The sequence below is a fragment of the Nematolebias whitei genome, chromosome 2, assembly GCF_014905685.2.
Source record: "Nematolebias whitei isolate Nwh7 chromosome 2, NemWhi1, whole genome shotgun sequence".
Taxonomy (NCBI): domain Eukaryota; kingdom Metazoa; phylum Chordata; class Actinopteri; order Cyprinodontiformes; family Rivulidae; genus Nematolebias; species Nematolebias whitei.
This window is the reverse complement of record NC_056499.1, coordinates 40,229,411-40,247,308: the sequence shown is the minus strand read 5'-3', so window position 1 is coordinate 40,247,308 and position 17,898 is coordinate 40,229,411. Positions and strand designations below refer to the sequence as shown.

Sequence of the window (17,898 nt, the reverse complement as noted above, 5' to 3'; positions counted from 1 at the left end):
ATAATATGAATGAGCCGGTGAAGTTGCGTAATATCCTGTATAATTTCCTCACCGAACCAGCGATTAATTTTAACGCGTTAATTTTTGTTGCTTTGTCTTTTTCTGTCGCAGCTCCAGAGAGCGCCACGGAGGAGGGGGATAAAAAGTCAGAATCACCGGAGCTTCGGAGGACAGCAACAAATCGTTTCTGAGGAGCAAATCTCATCATCGTAAAATGGCAACCACGGCTGACCACGGAGGATCAAAGCACGCGCCTGAGCGCGAGCCGCCGAGGAATTAAACCACCTGATGGGCACCGAGGAGGGACTGCTCCCGTGTCGTTTGTTGACTCGGTGATTTATCATGAGCTTCTGCAAGTTTCACTAACAGCTGCGTAACAGGCTGTATGCCGCCGGCCCTCCTCGGGGCTTTGCTTCTGTTTTATTTATTTATTAATTTCGGGGTTATGGTAATGATGTCATAAACCCCAGCGGCGCGCGAACACAAGGAGGATGGACATGGACTCCAGGCAGTATGGACCCAACTGAGGTGTGTTTGTTGTTTTCACTTTCTTCCATCTGATTGGTCGGAAGCGGTTGATGCCTCAGCCGGTCCGTCTGTGCGCGCGCCGAGCTGCAACTTGTGCGTCCACACCTCCGCTGCGCCTCCGCGGATCCACTTAAAAAAAGGAAAGAGAAAGAAAGAAATCAAATAAAATGGAGTTTGCCATGGTGGGCGCGGACGGCGGGTGCAACAGCCACCTGCCCTATGGGTATGCCCAGGCTCGCGCGCGGGAGAGGGAGCGCGAGAGGGAGCGCCAGGCCGCTCATTCACGAGCAGCGGCTGCAGCTGCTGCGGCCGAAGGTGCGGAGGGAGGAGGAGGAGGAGGAGGAGGAGGGGGGTCGGGCTCCATCGCCTCCTCCGGCGCTCATCTCCTTAACAACCGCCAGCATCAGTCTCGCGCCGCCTCCTCCGCGAACATCAGCAGCGGCAGCGCCGCCTCGCGCCCCTCCTCCTCCTCCACCTCCTCCCAGCAGCAGCTGGAGCCCGAGCAGCAGCAGCAGCAGCACAGAGTTCTCAGAGAGCGCAAAAAGCAGCGCGGCGTCGGACGCTGGAGGCGCAACCGGAGCGCACTCGGCGGAGATCTGCGCCACTCGGAGCTGGCGCTGCTCGGATCGGAGGAGGACATCATGATCGAGGAGGAGGAAGAGGAGGAGGAGGAGGAGGGGGGAGCGGAGGAAGAGGAGGGCGAAGGGGAGGAGGGGGCCCGAGTGAGCAAAAGGTCGAGCTTTCTGTGCAACATGATGATGGAGGATGAGGAGGAGACGGACCGGCGGCCCCAGTCCGGGTACGAGAACGTGTACAGCGAGTGCGGCTGCTGCGAGCGCGTGGTCATCAACGTGTCCGGCCTGAAGTTTGAAACTCAGCTCAAGACCCTCACTCAGTTCCCGGACACGCTCCTGGGGGACCCGGACAAGCGCATCAGGTATTTCGACCCGCTGAGGAACGAGTACTTCTTCGACCGGAACCGGCCGAGCTTCGACGCCATCCTGTACTACTACCAGTCGGGGGGGCGGCTAAAAAGACCCGTCAACGTCCCGTTCGACATCTTCTCCGAGGAGGTGAAGTTTTATGAACTCGGTGACGAGGCCATCCTCAAGTTCCGCGAGGACGAGGGCTTCGTGAAGGAGGAGGAGAAGCCTCTGCCGGAGGACGAGTTCAAGCGCCAGATCTGGCTGCTGTTCGAGTACCCCGAGAGCTCGAGCCCCGCCAGGGGGATCGCGGTGGTCTCGGTCCTGGTCATTGTGATCTCCATCGTGATCTTCTGCCTGGAGACGCTGCCGGAGTTCAGGGATGAAAAGGAGTACCTGCAGCCGCGGCGCAACAACTCCTCCCAGCCCGACCCCAGCTTCACGCCCTTCAACGACCCCTTCTTCATCGTGGAGACGGTGTGCATCATCTGGTTCTCCTTCGAGATCATCGTGCGCTTCTTCGCGAGCCCGAGCAAGACGGCGTTCTTCAAAAACATCATGAACTCCATAGACATCGTGTCCATCCTGCCTTACTTCATCACGCTGGGCACGGACCTGGCGCAGCACCAGGGCAACGGCCAGCAGGCCATGAGCTTCGCCATCCTGAGAATCATCCGCCTGGTCCGGGTGTTCCGCATCTTCAAGCTGTCCCGGCACTCCAAGGGCCTGCAGATCCTGGGCCACACTCTGCGCGCGAGCATGCGGGAGCTGGCGCTGCTCATCTTCTTCCTGGTCATCGGGGTCATCCTCTTCTCCAGCGCGGTGTACTTCGCCGAGGCGGACGAGCCCACGTCGCAGTTCACGAGCATCCCCGACGCGTTCTGGTGGGCTGTGGTCACCATGACGACGGTGGGCTACGGCGACATGAAGCCCATCACCGTGGGGGGTAAGATCGTCGGCTCCCTGTGCGCCATCGCGGGCGTCCTGACCATCGCGCTCCCCGTGCCCGTCATCGTGTCCAACTTCAACTACTTCTACCACCGGGAGACGGACAACGAGGACCAGCAGCCCGTGGTGGAGAGCGTGCCCCCGGGCTGCCCCTACTTCCCGGACTTCCTGCGGAAGTTCAAAGGCTCGCCGTCGGGCTCCTCGCTCGGTGACAAAGCGGAGTACATGGAGATGGAGGAGGGGGTGACGGAGTCGCTGTGCGGCCTGGACAAGAGCCCCAGTAAAGGGAACGGCACCGACATAAGCAGGAAAAACAGCACGAACTCTAAATCGATCCAGACTGACGTGTGATTACAGTTTTATTTGATTTTACTCCCCCCAAAGAAGAAGACACTTTCTGCGCAACAGCAGCTGAATCCCTCCATCCTTAACCCAACACGAGTTTTACGCACGCCTCAAACTCCCCCTCTTCTCCCCCACACACACACATTCACACACACACGGCACAGATTGGCACTTTTGGGAGCAGTTATTCATCTGTCTGATAGGCTAGATCGATCTCTCCATTTTCTCTTGTGCGGGCTTCCAAATCCGACGTGACACCTAAATTAGGAAACAGGCTATGCATTCGCACTTTATGAGTTTTATCCATTAGAGGGGTATATGTTTTTTTTTTTTTTTGCTGTTATGCAATAAAGTTAAAAATTTGTTTGCACTAGAATTGGGGCGAGACAGAAGCTGTAGGCCAGGTGGCACCACTGTAGTCATCCTCTGCTCAGTTTGGAGACACAAGGTTTTCATTTGCTGCTAAATTGGACTTAAAAGCCCACGAAACGTAAGGCTTTTGTTTTAATCCAACATTTAACATAAACAAATATAATATTTATATATATTTATTGGTGAGACGTGGCACTTAGCAGGCATTAAATCAACCAGGGCTGCAACAAATAAGCTTCTTCCCCCCCCCAACGAGAAGCATATTGTGTGACCATGAGAGCTATAAGCACAGAAATCAGAGTTTAAAAATGGCTGCAAAAGTGACTCGCCCCCAGCTTTTGTATGGAGCCTTGGCAACAACCTTTTTTCATTCAAACCACCTCAAAATGACAATATCCCTTTACACAGATGGAGATGGAAAGTTACAGCATCAGTGACTCTGTCCAGCTTGGAGGAGCGTTTACGAGTGGGTGCTGGACTCAGTGCACAAATATATATAAATAATATTTTATTTTTCCTCAAGAGGACTTTGATTATCTTAAAGCTCAGAAGTGGCAAGATGTGGATGTCTTCCAAGGTATGTGGCTTTTATTTGCATTCTGTGGTGATGAAGTTGTGTTAGATTACTCGTGAAAACATTTTCAGTGCATTCAGATCTCCAACATTAAAACCAGTGGTTCCCAAAGCAGGGGGTCGCGACCCCACACTGAGAGGCCTCATGAGTTCCAGAAATAAAAATTGGAATTGGAGTTGATTTCTAATAACATGTTTTTAGATAACTGATCCACGAAAACATCGTAAATGTATGGGAATTGTCCAGCAGTCTTTGAGGTTGTTTATATTTGATATATTCTGGTGTTTTTAGCAGCGGCTGCAGAGTTGCAGGTCTCTGCCACTGTTTTTATAATGTGGGCCTGAAGTGAAAAGTTTGAAAGATTGTGGCTTAAATCGCAGAATGACGCATGAATACACGTGCACAAAACACAGCACACAACAGAGGAGGACGTAAAAGGAGGATTTTGAGTTTATTCATATTTACAAATGGAAATGCTTTATTGGAACAAGTTCTTTTTACACACAGGCTCTTTCCAAGAAGAAAAAGCTTTTGGTTTTCATTAACTTGGATGTTGTGTGTGCGTGTGTGTGTGTGTGTGTGTGTGTGTGTGTGTGTGTGATGTTGGGTAGATTTTATTTCTTTTTATTTTTTTACAGCTCTCTGCTAAAGGAGTAACTTTCTCCATACTCTTAACTTAAATCCTAAAGAACTGAACAGGATCCAGACTCACTATTAGTGAAATGAAAACTCCGAGGTCTTAATATCTCTGCATGTGTTCTTTCATTGAAGTAAGAGTTATTTTTAAAATGTCTTGGTTTGAATGATCCTATGGGTTGGTCATTGGTGCAGTTCATTATTGAACAGAATTATTTACGCAACAAAACAAAGCTTAAAGTGGCCTCATGAATGTTTCTAGCAGCAGCAGAGATGAGGTAAAGAAGGTTTAGATTACCTATAAATAAATAATAGTTCAAGAAAAATACATCTATTTGTTCTACCAGGAAGGAAGAAAGAACTGAAAGCTTTGGGCTGTAGCGTTTCTGCATTCTGTGAAAAAGTTGTGAAGTTGTTTGTTTCTGTTAGAAAAGTTTGAGCTCAGTCTGATACCATCTCACAGTGCTTTAAAACACCAGGAGACAAAACCAAAAATATTCACATACATTTACAACTTAATACATTTCTAATAGCTGTTTCTGATAAAGCCTCAGCTTTTTTTTAATGGGATGCATCTCGCCACCCCCAGTTCACGCCAAAGTTTTAAAGTACCGTATTTTTCGGACTATAAAGCGCACTTAAAATAGTTGAATTTTTTTCAAAAATCAACGGTGAGCCTTATGTATTAATTCTGATTGTGCTTACTGACGTTGAACTGATTTTATGTGGTTATTAAGAATGATTTGAATAAAGTTTGACATCTGTTTTGTTTCACTTAATGCACTTTATAATCCGGTGCGCCTTGTAGTCCAAAAAGTCTACGGTAAGGTCAGCGGTTGCTGAGAAATGAAATATTGTGAAGCTTGTGACATATATTGATGCTCGGACGTGTGTTTGTGTTAAGAATGACTCTCAGCGACTACTACACCAAGTTTATGTTCAGTATCTGCAAAACTGATTGAGTCAGTCAGTTCTGTGCTGGTTAATATTCTCATCTTTATCTGGTGTGACTCCAAAAGTTAATCTCTTGTAGACGTGCATCTAGTTATTACTTTCTGAAAGTTTCATTAAAGTATGTCCAGTGGTTCATGAAATATTTTGCTAACAGACAAACAAGACTGTGCAACAGGTGACACCGAAAGTTTGAGCAAACATGTTGCATAACATGCAGCACTCAGAGTAGGTGCTGGATGACTCTTAGCAACTATCAAACCAAGTTTTAGCTCAATATCTTTCAAACTGACAGAGTTAGAGTCATTTTTGTGTTGCTAATGCTAATCAGCTGTGGTGGTTATCTTAATGCCGGTATGGTTCAGAATCAGAATCAGCTTTATTGTTATTGCACCGAAGCACAACAAAATTACATTTCAGTACAGCCCGTCAGAGAAAACATAAACAAAGAGACATAGGGAGACGGAAGTGTGTGAGGCCGCGGCCTCGTGGGAGGCGCTGCCATTTTCATTAGATAGGAAAAGAGAAACACGAGAGAAGGGGAAGTATAAAAAAAATCATATCTCACACTGTGTCCTAGACAGGACACAACAGGTGACATCTGTCAGGACACAGTGTGAACGTTGAAAAAAAACAAAACAACTCAGCACAGTCTAGAGCAGGAGGGAAGCAGGAGTGGGAGGGAAAAGTGTTGAGAGCAAGCAGGAAAAATATTCATGACATATTTTGCTAACAGACAGACAGGGTTGGTGCCAACCAGTTAGTGCTCAAGTCTTAAGCAAAAACTTTGCACGATATGTAAAGCTCCAACCACGTGATGCGGATCAGGCTCAGCTACTACCACACTGAGTTCAAGCCTAAATTGGCTGGGTCAGTTGTCTGCTGTCTATGGTGGCCATCTTGAATACGACTGACTCTGAAAGGTATTCAGTTGTAGATGGATGCTGAATTACTTTATTACAATCTGTCCACTGGTTCATGCAATATTTTGCTAACACTATATAAACAGACATTATCACCTTCGGTGGTGGGAGATAATAAAGACGACACACTCGTCACTAATTCAATCAATGCATCTCAGGACTAAATCACAGCGTCAGCAGCTCATCATATTTTACCCCAACGTGTGTTTAGACCCCCAGAGGGTGTTCATACAGGATATTTTTACCACCTGCACCCACCACCAAACATCTACAGCACCACGGTGACTCGGAGCCAGCCCCCCATGCCTCAAACTTCACTCTTACATAATGTGGCTTACAGCGAGAGGCACAATCCCAACCAAATTTCAAACACTGAGAGTGTGTGGTTCTGACATGTTCTGAGGCCTGCTGAGCTGACGGCGACTAACAGCCCGTATCATCAGCAGCCCACTGTTCGCAGCATCTTAACGGACACACGTGAGGCTCAGATTTAAAACATATGGCCGGGTCATCTGCAGAAGAAAAGAAGCAGAAGAAAAAGTGGGGAGTTATTTATGGTTGTTTCCCCCAAAAGTATGCTGTGTCTGTCAAACGGCGTGAGGGAGAGGTGGAAAGAGACCGCCTGAGCAGTAGATAATGTCAGGCTGGGTTATGTAATCCTGGGAAGAGCTGAGAACAAACCAGTCGGTCCGAGCAGCAGGCAAGCCAAGTGGCTGTTCTGCTAATCAGATAAAAGGCGGACACAACTTGGCTCCGCCCATGTGTTTATAATCTGATTGTTTCAGTTACATTTCATTATGAGAACCTCATTGTTTTGTCTAAAGATGAGGACTCTATTCTTCTTTGTGAATGATTGGTGTTTTATTTCTCCTTTAAAGGAAGTACAGCTGTAGTACTACAGTGTTGTGGATGGACAGCTCTTTGATAAATGTGTGCTACTTTCTAGTCCACAGCAGTGAATCACAGAGTTTCAGCGAGTAGGAAGAAGTCTAGAGGTCACTTTAGTTAGAGACCAAAACCAAGCAAAAGCGTGGAAAGGGTTATTTTCTTTCACCAAAGTCCATGCTCAATAATCCAGGTATAAAATCCAACAATTTTCAGTCAGGTCATCTGGACGGTTTCTTTTTTGTGTGTGCTGCGACGTTTTGCCTTTGCCGTTTTGTTTATTTTCTTTATTATTCAACTTTAAAACAAATGAAAAGTCTGGCATTACGTGAAGGAATGTGTATCGCATGCCACCATCTTTTATGAGTTTCAGACTAAAATCATCTTGTGTTGAAGAAAAGAGTGGTAGCCATTTTGGTCAAACCTTGAAGATGATGCTATGCACTAATAATGTTCAGTCAGGTCATCTGGACGGTTTCTTTTTTTGCTGAGATGTTTCGTCCTTCATCCAAAGGACTTCTTCAGTCCAAGGAGCCACAAACAAACTGGAGTCCCACAAGCACCAACTTCCATAGTGAACAAAGAAATGTCCAGATGACCTACTTGAACATTGTTGGATTTGTACCTGGATTATTGAGCATGAACTTTGGTGTTTTGAACCATTTTGGCTTGGCTGCCTTAGAGGAGTTGATGGGAGAGAGGGCAGGCTCCAGAAACCATCTTATCACCAACAAACAGTTTTTTTTTTTCTTCCCACTATGGGAGTTGGTGCTTTTGGGACTCCAGTTTGGTTGTGGCTTCTTGGACTGAAGAAGTCCTTTGGATGAAGGACGTAACATCTCAGCAAAAAAGGAAACCGCCCAGATCTGACTGAACATTATTGGATTTTATACCTGGATTATTGAGCATGAACTTTGTCATAATACACTGCAGGAACTTATTCTCAGAGTATGAGTTGTGACTGACTCTCAGCTATTGCTGTATGAAATTTTAACTCAGAAGTTGTAAAATTGACTGAATTATTGCTGCTTTTGTGTTTTCCAATGTCAGCCTGTGGAGGTGGCCATCTTGAATGGTCCTGATTCCAAAGCGTTTTCAGTTATAATAATAATAATAATAATAATAAGTGATGTGTGTTGTCATCATTGTATGTTCCCATGCAATGGTGAAATTAGTTCTCTGCTTTTAACCCATTGCACCTGGAATACACCCAGGTGGAGCAGTGGGCATGTAAGCGCCCCGGGAGCAATTAGGGATTAGGTATAGACTTGCATTAAATGATCACTTCCTAAAACTGTAATTAAAATCAGTCCAATGGTTCATAAGATATTTTTCTAACAGACGTAACTCCCTGCAAATGCTGTAGTTAATGGCCAAATTAAAAAAACAAGTTGTAACAATCAATTAGCACTCAGAATATGTGTTGAGGATAATCCTCAGATACTACACCAAATGTTACCTCAGTATCTTTAATATTTCATGAGAAATTTTGCTAACGTTATTGTCTTCTATCACCTTTTTGTGTGTTTTTTTTTTCTTCTTCTTTCGGCTGCTCCCTTCTTCAGGGGTCGCCACAGCGAACTATCTTGCATGAAGACTTGACAATTATTTTTACACTGGATGTCCTTCCTGACGCAACCACAGACCACCGAGCTACCACAGCCCTCTGTGCGGAGCAGAGAGCTGCTATGGGCGCCCGGAGGAGCAGATGGTGGGGGTTAAGGGCCTTGCTCAAGGGCCCAGAGTGGGGCAAATGAGGGTAGAGGCAGGTGTGGGTGATTCACCTATCCCACCCACATTTTGATGTTTTCGGTACCGGGAGTTGAACCAGCGATCTTCCAATCACAGGTCCACCTTCTCTAACCTCTGTGCCACCACTCCCACCACTTTTCAGCATAAAAAAAAGAAACTGTCCAGATGACCTAACTGAAAAATGTTGGATTGTATACCTGGATTATTGAGCATGGACTTTGTTGTTCACTCCTACCACTGTTCCATCACCTTTGTGTATCAGGCCTAAAACTAAACTAAATTCCTAAATCAGATTTTGTCAACATTTGACCCAAATCTTTGAGCAAAAGGACAGAACAGAACCAGCAGAATAAAGCTGTGTAATAAAGCAGGAGGAGACACATAGAGGACACTTCATGCAGCAGCTGGAGTGGAGCAATGCATTACAAGCTATAAATACTTGTTGGTCTGCAGGGATGGAAATGTCTTTCATTAGGACGTAATTTCCTCATGTGAGGGAATGTCTGCTTGATTGTGTTTTCATAATGATTTAGAGTTCAGCACACGGGTCAGCGTGACTCGGTTAGCTGTAGTGCAGCTAATGCAGAGTGCATTAACTTTATAAAACACAATACATTCCTTATTCAGCTGAAACAAGACCCATTTCATCCATACAGATGTATGGCCCACCATAGAAGGTGACGCAACAGTGTCATTTTCTGTGTGTCTCTGTCTATGCTGTTAGCAAAATATCTCATGAACCAGTACAGGGAGTTTAGCTAAGCGATCATATCAAACATAAAATGGCCATGACAGTCAATTTTACAGAAACTGGGATAAAACTTGGTGTAGTAGTAGCTGTGCATCCTCCCCAATACATATTCTGAATGCCATACCAATGTGCTTAAAACTCTTGTTTTACGTGTTGGCATCAACATCCTGTGTCTGTTAGCATAATATCTCGGGAAACAGGACAGATTGTAGTGATCCTACTAGAAAATAATCACAGGTTGTACTTCTACAACTCATTAACATTTGGAGTCAACCCAAAACAAGATGGCCACCACAACTAATCCACTTTAGCCACACATAAAGGTTCAAGGTTCTTTATTGTCATTTGCATCACATGTGCTACATGAGGTGGAATGAAATTGTGTACTCAGGGTCCCAGTTACACCCAAAAATAGCAAAAATATAAAATATAAATGAAGAAACAGTATCCAAGGATCCAAGATATATGCTAAACAATAATAATAATGTAAAATAATACGGTGTATTAAACAGCAGCCTGAACATAAGTCTGTTGTGAACAGATGGGCATGAATATAGCAGCTTACAAGGCAAGAGATCAGCAGCATGGATAATCAGCAGCACAGATAAAGTGACAAATCTTTAATTAAAGTGGAATTGCTGTGATTTTCCTGGTTAGGAATTTATGAGTCTAACAGCTTCAGGGTAGAAGCTGTTCCTCAGTCTAGTGGTTCTACACTTAATGCTCCACAACCTCCTTCCTGAGGGGAACGGGGCAAAAAGTGTGTGTGCTGGGTGAGTGGGGTCCTTCATGATGCAGGTGGTCCTCTTCCTGCATCTGGAGGTGTAGATGTCTGTGATGGTGGGGAGACTGACTCCAACAGTCTTCTATGCAGCCTTTACGCCACACATTGATGCTGGAGCACAGGAGGCTCTCCACTGCTCACCTGTAGAGGGAGGTGAAGACAGCTTCCCAGACCAGCTCGCCTCAGCCGCCTGAGGAAGTAGAAATAGATAAATGGCTATAACTTACAGATACTCAGATGAATTTGGTGTGGTAGTTACAGATAGTCATCCTCAACACAGACTGAGTAGGAACACACCTGACAAGATCTCACAATATCACTTGAGGTTGTGCTGAACATCATTTGCAATGTTTGCCCCAAGTAGCTCAAATACCTGTATTCCTATGGGAGTTTTTTCTAAAACTTTGGCATGAAAGGGATGGGAGATATACATTGAGAATGATATGCAAATAAAAGAGCATCAAAAGCAGATAAACTGTTTGCAACCAATTTTAAAAAGTTTTTTTTTGCAGCATGCACTTTTAAGAGACATGTCATTGAATGAGGCTGCACACGTCCTGCAGATCAAGTGACTCCTTCGGACTGACTCGCTCTGCAGAGCGGGAAGCAAATTGTGCTGACACCCAGAGGTCAAAGTCACGTCTGACCCTGCTGAATAATGGCTCATTTAGCTGCTCAGAAAATGTCTCCCACCTGCAGCCAAGACAGCCATCCATCTTCTAGATCTGCTTGTATGTGCTCAAGGTCATTGAGGGTCAGAGTCCGTCCCAGATTACACCGGAAACACAGTCAATGGGACACTACAGAACGAGATAAAACATTTCAACATTAACCAATAGCTAAAACCCACTCAGTGTAAGACAACGGCCTTGCAATCGATCCTTTCTGTGCAGTGACTCCTGCTTTAGAGAGGTGTTGATTCAACTCTACAATTATCTTGGTGGAGTTTTGTCCTGAGCTGCAGTCAATACCAGAAACACCCATCAGGATGATCGCAGCCTTTAATAATGCTATAAACCTAAATGGTTACCTCTCTGAAAAGCTTTTAGAAGAACTTTTTTTAAAATTCCTGGTCCTAAAACAAGTTCGCTGTAAGTAGATGATGTTTAAATAACCTGCAAGTTTTCATAAGGTGTTAAAGTTTTTGTCATTTGGCACCAGCAAAATGGCAGAAAAAGATGTCCAACTATGAGAAAATTGTATGAGAGCTGGCAAGGCATGTAGTTATGTTTCCATATTTAGCTGCAGGTTGTTAATAACTGAGCACTGTGAGGATGTTTTGTCATTTGCTGACAAAAGGTGAACAATAGGCACTAAGGTTTTGTTTTGTGTGTGTTTGATAGATTTTACAGAAAGTTGCAGAACATAATCATTAACTTATGGAATGAACCACATTCAAGATGGCTGCCACAGCTAATCGACCTTAGCAAACACTGAAATGGCTTTAGCTCGCTCAGTGTTACAGAGAATGAGCTAAACTTTGGTGTGGTAGTAGCTGAGAAATATTCACAACTAGAAAAACTGCATTTTCTGCTAAAATTGTGTGCTCGAATTAGTTAAAGAATACATTTTTAACAAAATTATAAAAGTTCTAAAGTAGCAGAACAAAAACTCAAATTAGTAAAGCAGTAGCTAAAACTTAAAGCTGACAAAAAGTGTAGCTAAAAGCTAAAAAGGCGTAACAATTGCTAAAATCCTAATTTAACAAAACTTTAAATAAAAAAATCAAAAGAGCAAATTTGTAGCTAAAACTACAATTAGAATTAAATGTATCAAAAACTAACATTAGTAGAGCAGTAAAAACATAAAACAAAGCTAAACACTTGTGAAAAAGTTGTTAAAAGCTAAATTTTAAATGCTGCAAAACCATAAGCAGATGTCTATAAAAGCTAAAATGAGCATAACTGCAGCAAAAAGCTAAACTTATCAAAATCAAAGCTAAATAATTGGCAAGACAGGAGCTAAAAACTAAACTAGTAGAAGAAAAAATAAAGTAAAACTGTCAAGACAAAAACTAAAAGCTAAAAAGAGCATAAAACAAAAAAATTGAAAGTTGGCATGAAATACAGCCGGTGAGGTCTATAATGGTAGATGTAAATCTTTCTTTTCAAATGACTTTGGAGTTTATTATTGATCAGGTCTTCGCTCAAGGTGAAGGTGGGTGGAATAATCCCATGATCTACCTGTCAGGGTTTGTTTGGTTCTATTAAGAGTTTTGCATCTTGGTCAGGTTTTAGACTGAATCCACTGCCTGGATTATATATATATATATATATATATATATATATATATATATATATATACACACACGTTAGCTGAGCTTAATGTAGAGATTTTTTACATTCAGTGTTGGTAGAGTTGGTTTTTCCAAATTTTTGCTGATGCATGCTTTTCTGGATCCAACTGTACAACCTGTGGAGCAGCGAAATCCTTACTCTGCAACGCTCACAAGCTTGTGCACTTGTCACTTCATGAAAACGGCAGATAGGAACAAACTCAAGGAATGGCCTCACATCTCTAAAGAGCTCTGCAGGTGACCTGTAATGGGACACCAAGTTGCTCCCATAAACCTTTCTTTAGCTGCCTGAAAGCGAGAGTCACAAATACAACAGCTCTTTAGCTTCTGCTTTTATTTTTCCTGGTGAATGCGCAGCTGGCTGTGATGCTTTTATCACATATGACAGAGTGTGAACAGCGGCGTCACATGCATTCCCTAAATGGGTCACAAACATTGCTCATCTGATTAAATTTAAAGATTTTTTTTGGGTGTGGCCGTTTGACCCTTTACTAGTTGGTAACAGTCAGGCATGAAGGGGAGAAACAGAACAGATCTAACAATAAACGGTTTAAATGGGTGAAATTATAATCTATAATCTGTTTTTACCGTTTTATCTTAGATTTGGTGTAAAACGCTGCTGGAGAGGGTTGATGTTTTTCCATGCGTGTGTGTTTCTTCATCATTTCTTGTTATTGTCTGTTTGTTGTAAACCATGAACCACTGGGCAAATTTTAATTAAACCTTCAGAAACAGCTATAGTTGTTTATGTTTTGGGGTCAACCTGATAAAAGATGGCCGCCACAGCTAACCGACCTTAGGAAACACAAACGTGTCTAAAACAGTCAGTTTTGCAGATCTTAAGATATTTGGTGTGGTAGTAGCTGAGAGTCATCCTCAACAAATATTCTAAGCACCAACTGTGTATGGTGTCTTTGGCATTAACTGTTGGCATCAGCCTTGTTTGTCTGTTAGCAAAATATCTAATTTTATTGGAGCTCTTAGAAAATAATCACTGGATCTATAACTGATTCACTTTTGGTTACCTTTGATGGTCGCGCAGCTAATCAAAGTTAGCCAACACAAAAAAATGGCTGTAACTCCGTCGTGTTTACATTAATCAGAAATTTGTTGTAGAAGCTGAAAATCCCTTTCAACACACACGTTGAAGGCCAACACATTTAGTGAGATGAATGACACACAAGGTTTTAATAAAACAGCTTTAACTCTGTCCCTTTCTTCATGAGATGAGTAAAGTTTAAAAGTCTGCCATAAAAGTCAGTGGCTCATAAGTATCCCTGCAAGGAATGCTAAATCAGTGATTATGGCATATATTAGGTAGGTGTCGAAGGTGTAGGGATTGAGTTATTCATGACAAATATATATAGTTTTCTTTTGTCTCAAATACTTATAAACAAACTTTGTCCTTAATCACAGTTTAGTAGTCAGCCTAACAAGATCAGAAAATACCAAAGTTCATGCTCATTAATCCAGGTAGAAATCCAACAATGTTCAGTCAGGTCATCTGGATGGTTCCTTCTGTTGCCAAGATGTTTCAGCCTTCAACCAAAGGACTTCTTCAGTCTGAGGAGCCACCAAAACAAACCGATTCCCACAAACAGCATAGTGGGAAAAAACAGTTTGCTGGTGGCAAGATGGCCTCCGGGGCCCGCCCTCTCCCTCGTCAACTCCTCTGAGACAGTCATGCCAAAGTTGTTCAGAACACCAAAGTTCCTGCTCAGTAATCCAGGTATAAAATCCAACAATGTTCAGTCAAGTCATCTGGGACGGTTTTTATTTTTGCTGAGACGTTCCTTCATCCAAAGGAATTTTTCAATTTGAGGAGCCAACAAAACTATTTTTTCCCACTATGGAGTCTGATGTTTGTGGGAATCAGTTTGTTTTGGTGACTCCTCAGACTGAAGAAGTACTTTGGATGAAGGATGAAATGCCTCAGCAAAAAAAAAAAAAAAGAAAGAAACTGTCTAAATGGCCTGACAGAACATTGTTGGAAGATCAGAAAATCATCTTGAACTCACTTCAGAACACTCAACATTCAGAAGCATCATTACAAAGAGCTCTATTCACCTTGGGTGAGTTTATTACTGGAAATATCCGGTATAAACCAACGTACACACACCAGTCAGACTTTTTCCTAAATGAATGCAACTGAACTCAGGTGAACTTTACTGGTCATGCGCACTGTTTGATGCAGTTGGACGAGCAGAAAACTCTCCGTTGAGTTTTCAGCTGTGTGACTTTAGCTGAATGTGGTTTTTTTTTTTTGATGGTCAACATCAGTTTGGTGGAGTCTAAACACACTGGACACATTTTGCCAGAGAGTGAGAGAGAGTGGCTAATGGCTGTGGAAACACCTGGTGCAGAAACACTTCACGTCTGAGGCTGGTTATTGGGCAGCATTTTGTTCGCCAACAGATCTCTAGAAATTCAGTCAAACAGAGACTTGGCTAACATGCAGCTGACTGGTAAATTTGGGAACGGTTGACTGTTCTGTAAAGAAAATATTCCCCCAGGGTGCATGTTTGAAGAACCTTTCATTTTTTTTTATTCTTATGTTTCTGCTGAATAGTGAGAATGATCGGTCAAGACTCGATTCTCACACTGATGCCCTCACAGATTTAACTTGACTTTGTGCACATCCTAAGTTAGCTCAACATTTCTAAGTTGAGCTTTCTAAACAGGCCACAAAATCAAAAAGCTTGTTTCAGCCCAAATCAATAACCTTAAAACTTACAGGGAACTTTGTTTTTTGCCCATGTGCGTGTTGTTTTTGTCTTTCTGTTAGCAAAATATCACATGCACCACTGGACGAATGTTAACCAAACTTTCAGAAAGTAATCAATGGATGTGCATCCACAACTACTTAACTTTTGGACTCAACCTGATTCAAGATGGCTGCCACAGCTAACAGATTTTATGAAAACAAAAATGGCTATCCATCCATTGATCCATCCTTCTATCCATCCATCCATCCATTATCGTTACCCCTTTCTTCCTTTTTGGGTCATGGATGTGTGTGTGTGTGTGTGTGTGTATTACTGGTGCCCATGTCCAGCCATCACTGTGTGAAAGGTGGGGTACACCCTGGACAGGTCTCCAGTCCATCACAGGGACACAGAGACAAACGAGACAAACAACCATTCACTCTCTCACTCACACCTAGAGACAATTTAGAGTTACCAATCAGCCTAACATGTATGTTTTTGGTCTGTGGGAGGAAACTGGAGTATCCAGAGAAAACCCACACATGCACGAAGAGAACATGCAAACTCCACCCAGAAAGGCCCCGGCTGGAATTTGAACCAGCGACCTTCTCACTGAGAGGTGGCAGCTCTACCAACTGCGCCACTGTGCCGCCGAAAAAGGGCTATACAGTAACTTTGTTAATTTTACAGATTTTTTTAATTTACTCAGATATTCAATGGCATATTTGAGGGTGAGAAAATGCCTGAGGAACGGAGAATAAATGTGCTGGTGCCCATTTTCAAGAACAAGGGTGATGTACAGAGTTGTAACAACTACAGGAGAATTAAATTGATGAGTCACTAGGCCTGTCGCGATAAACAATAAATCAATAAATCGCATGATAAATAAAAATTATCAACCTCATTTCCATTTATCGGCTTTATCATTTCTTCGTGTCTCTGAAGACTCTGGATGACAAAATTCTCAACTCCAGTGCTCTTCACTGACACCTCCCTTTCTCGTTTCTCTTTAAAATCTGTTTTAACGATCCAAAATCGTGTTTTTGGATCGTTAAAACAGCTAAGCTGAGAAGCTAAGCTACAAGCTAAGCTAACAGGCAGATCTCGGGGAAAAAACCTCCATCTTGTCAAAGTTCCAAAATTCACGGTTGAAACCCGTGTCTTTGTGTAAAAAGTTGTTTTTCTCTGCAAAAAGCTGAAAACTTGTTTACTGATTTTTTTTTTTACTAAAAGCTTTGTGTAAAAAATGCTATGCTAAAGAGCTCAAACCACACCGAGCATCCGCCATTTTGAGAACCGAAGAGAGACAGCCCATGTCACATCAAAGGGCCTCCCTCCCATTTTTCTTAAAGAGACACACTGCTGCTCCCTCACTATCCATCCTTCGGTTCAAACAGTCTTATACTGTCATCCAGTGGTTGAAAAAAGGTACTACATGCAAATCAAATTAAACATTTCTTACTACATTTGACAATAATTACTAATTATTGTCAAATTTCAAACAATATTATAGTTTATCACAATCATTTCTGAGACAATTAATCGCCCAGAAAAATTTGTTATCGTGACAGGCCTATGAGTCACACAATGAATATCTGGGGGAAGAGTTGTGGAAGCAAGACTTAGACAAGCGGTGACTCTCTGTGAGCAGCAGTATGGTTTCATGCCAAGAAAGAGCACCACAGATGCATCTTTGCTTTGAGGATGCTGATGGGGAAGTACAGAGAGGGTCAGAAAGAACTCCATTGTGTCTTTGTGGATTTAGAAAAAGCGGATGACAGAGTGCCGAGGGAGGAGGTGTGGTATTGCATGAGGAAATCTGGAGTGGCAGAGAAGTCTGGACTGGTACAGGACATGCTTGAGGACAGCAGGACAGTGGTGAGATGTGCTGTAAGAGTGACAAATAGCTTCAAGGTGGAGGTGGGAGTGCATCAAGGATCAGCACTGAGCCCCTTCTTGTTTGCTCTGTTAATGGACCGACTAACAGATGAGTTCAGACAGGAATCCCCATGGACTATGATGTTTGGAGATGACATTGTGATCTGTGGTGAGAACAGGGAACAGGTGGAAGAGAACTTGGAGAGGTGGAGGTATGCACTTGAAAGAAGAGGAATGAAAGTCAGCCGTAGTAAGACAGAGTACGTGTGTGTGAATGAGAGGGAGACCAGTGGAACAGTGAGGCTACAAGGAGCAGAGGTCACAAAGGTGCAGGACTTCAAGTACTTGGGGTCCACTGTCCAGGAAAATGGGGAGTGTGGTAAAGAGGTGAAGAAGAGTCCAGGCAGGATGGAGTGGATGGAGAAAAGTTTCAGGAGTGATTTGCAACAAAAGATTGGCAGCAAACATTTTTGTGCATTTCACCACTCAAAATGAAGCGACAGAACATTAATGTACAAAATAAATTCTAAACCTATTCCTGTTGTAAACAGGTAATTAAATTAAAGTACATGCTGAATTCATTTAATCTTCTTACAGAACAACAGGTAAAACTAGGACGTTAGAAATACACTGACAATGCTTTAAGA

At 43.2% G+C, this 17,898-nt stretch overlaps 1 protein-coding gene across 3 annotated transcripts; it reads left to right on the top strand.

Annotated features, from left to right (window-relative positions):
- The first annotated feature begins 695 nt into the window (after positions 1-695).
- Positions 696-2,900, top strand: kcna4 (potassium voltage-gated channel, shaker-related subfamily, member 4). Of its 3 annotated transcripts, none has more exons than XM_037697679.1 (2): positions 696-1,250; positions 1,305-2,900. In XM_037697679.1, exons 1-2 carry the CDS (start codon positions 696-698, stop codon positions 2,748-2,750), a joined length of 2,001 nt encoding a protein of 666 aa, XP_037553607.1. In that variant the 3' UTR covers positions 2,751-2,900. The 3 variants fall into 3 exon arrangements, with proteins under 3 accessions (XP_037553607.1, XP_037553608.1, XP_037553606.1); XM_037697680.1 differs by having other exon boundaries at positions 696-1,273; positions 1,346-2,900; XM_037697678.1 differs by having other exon boundaries at positions 696-2,900.
- Positions 2,901-17,898: the final 14,998 nt, after the last annotated feature.

Coding starts and splice junctions, on each gene's coding strand:
- kcna4 (XM_037697678.1), top strand. CDS start 696: ATGGAGTTTGCCATGGTGGGCGCGGACGGCGGGTGCAACAGCCACCTG.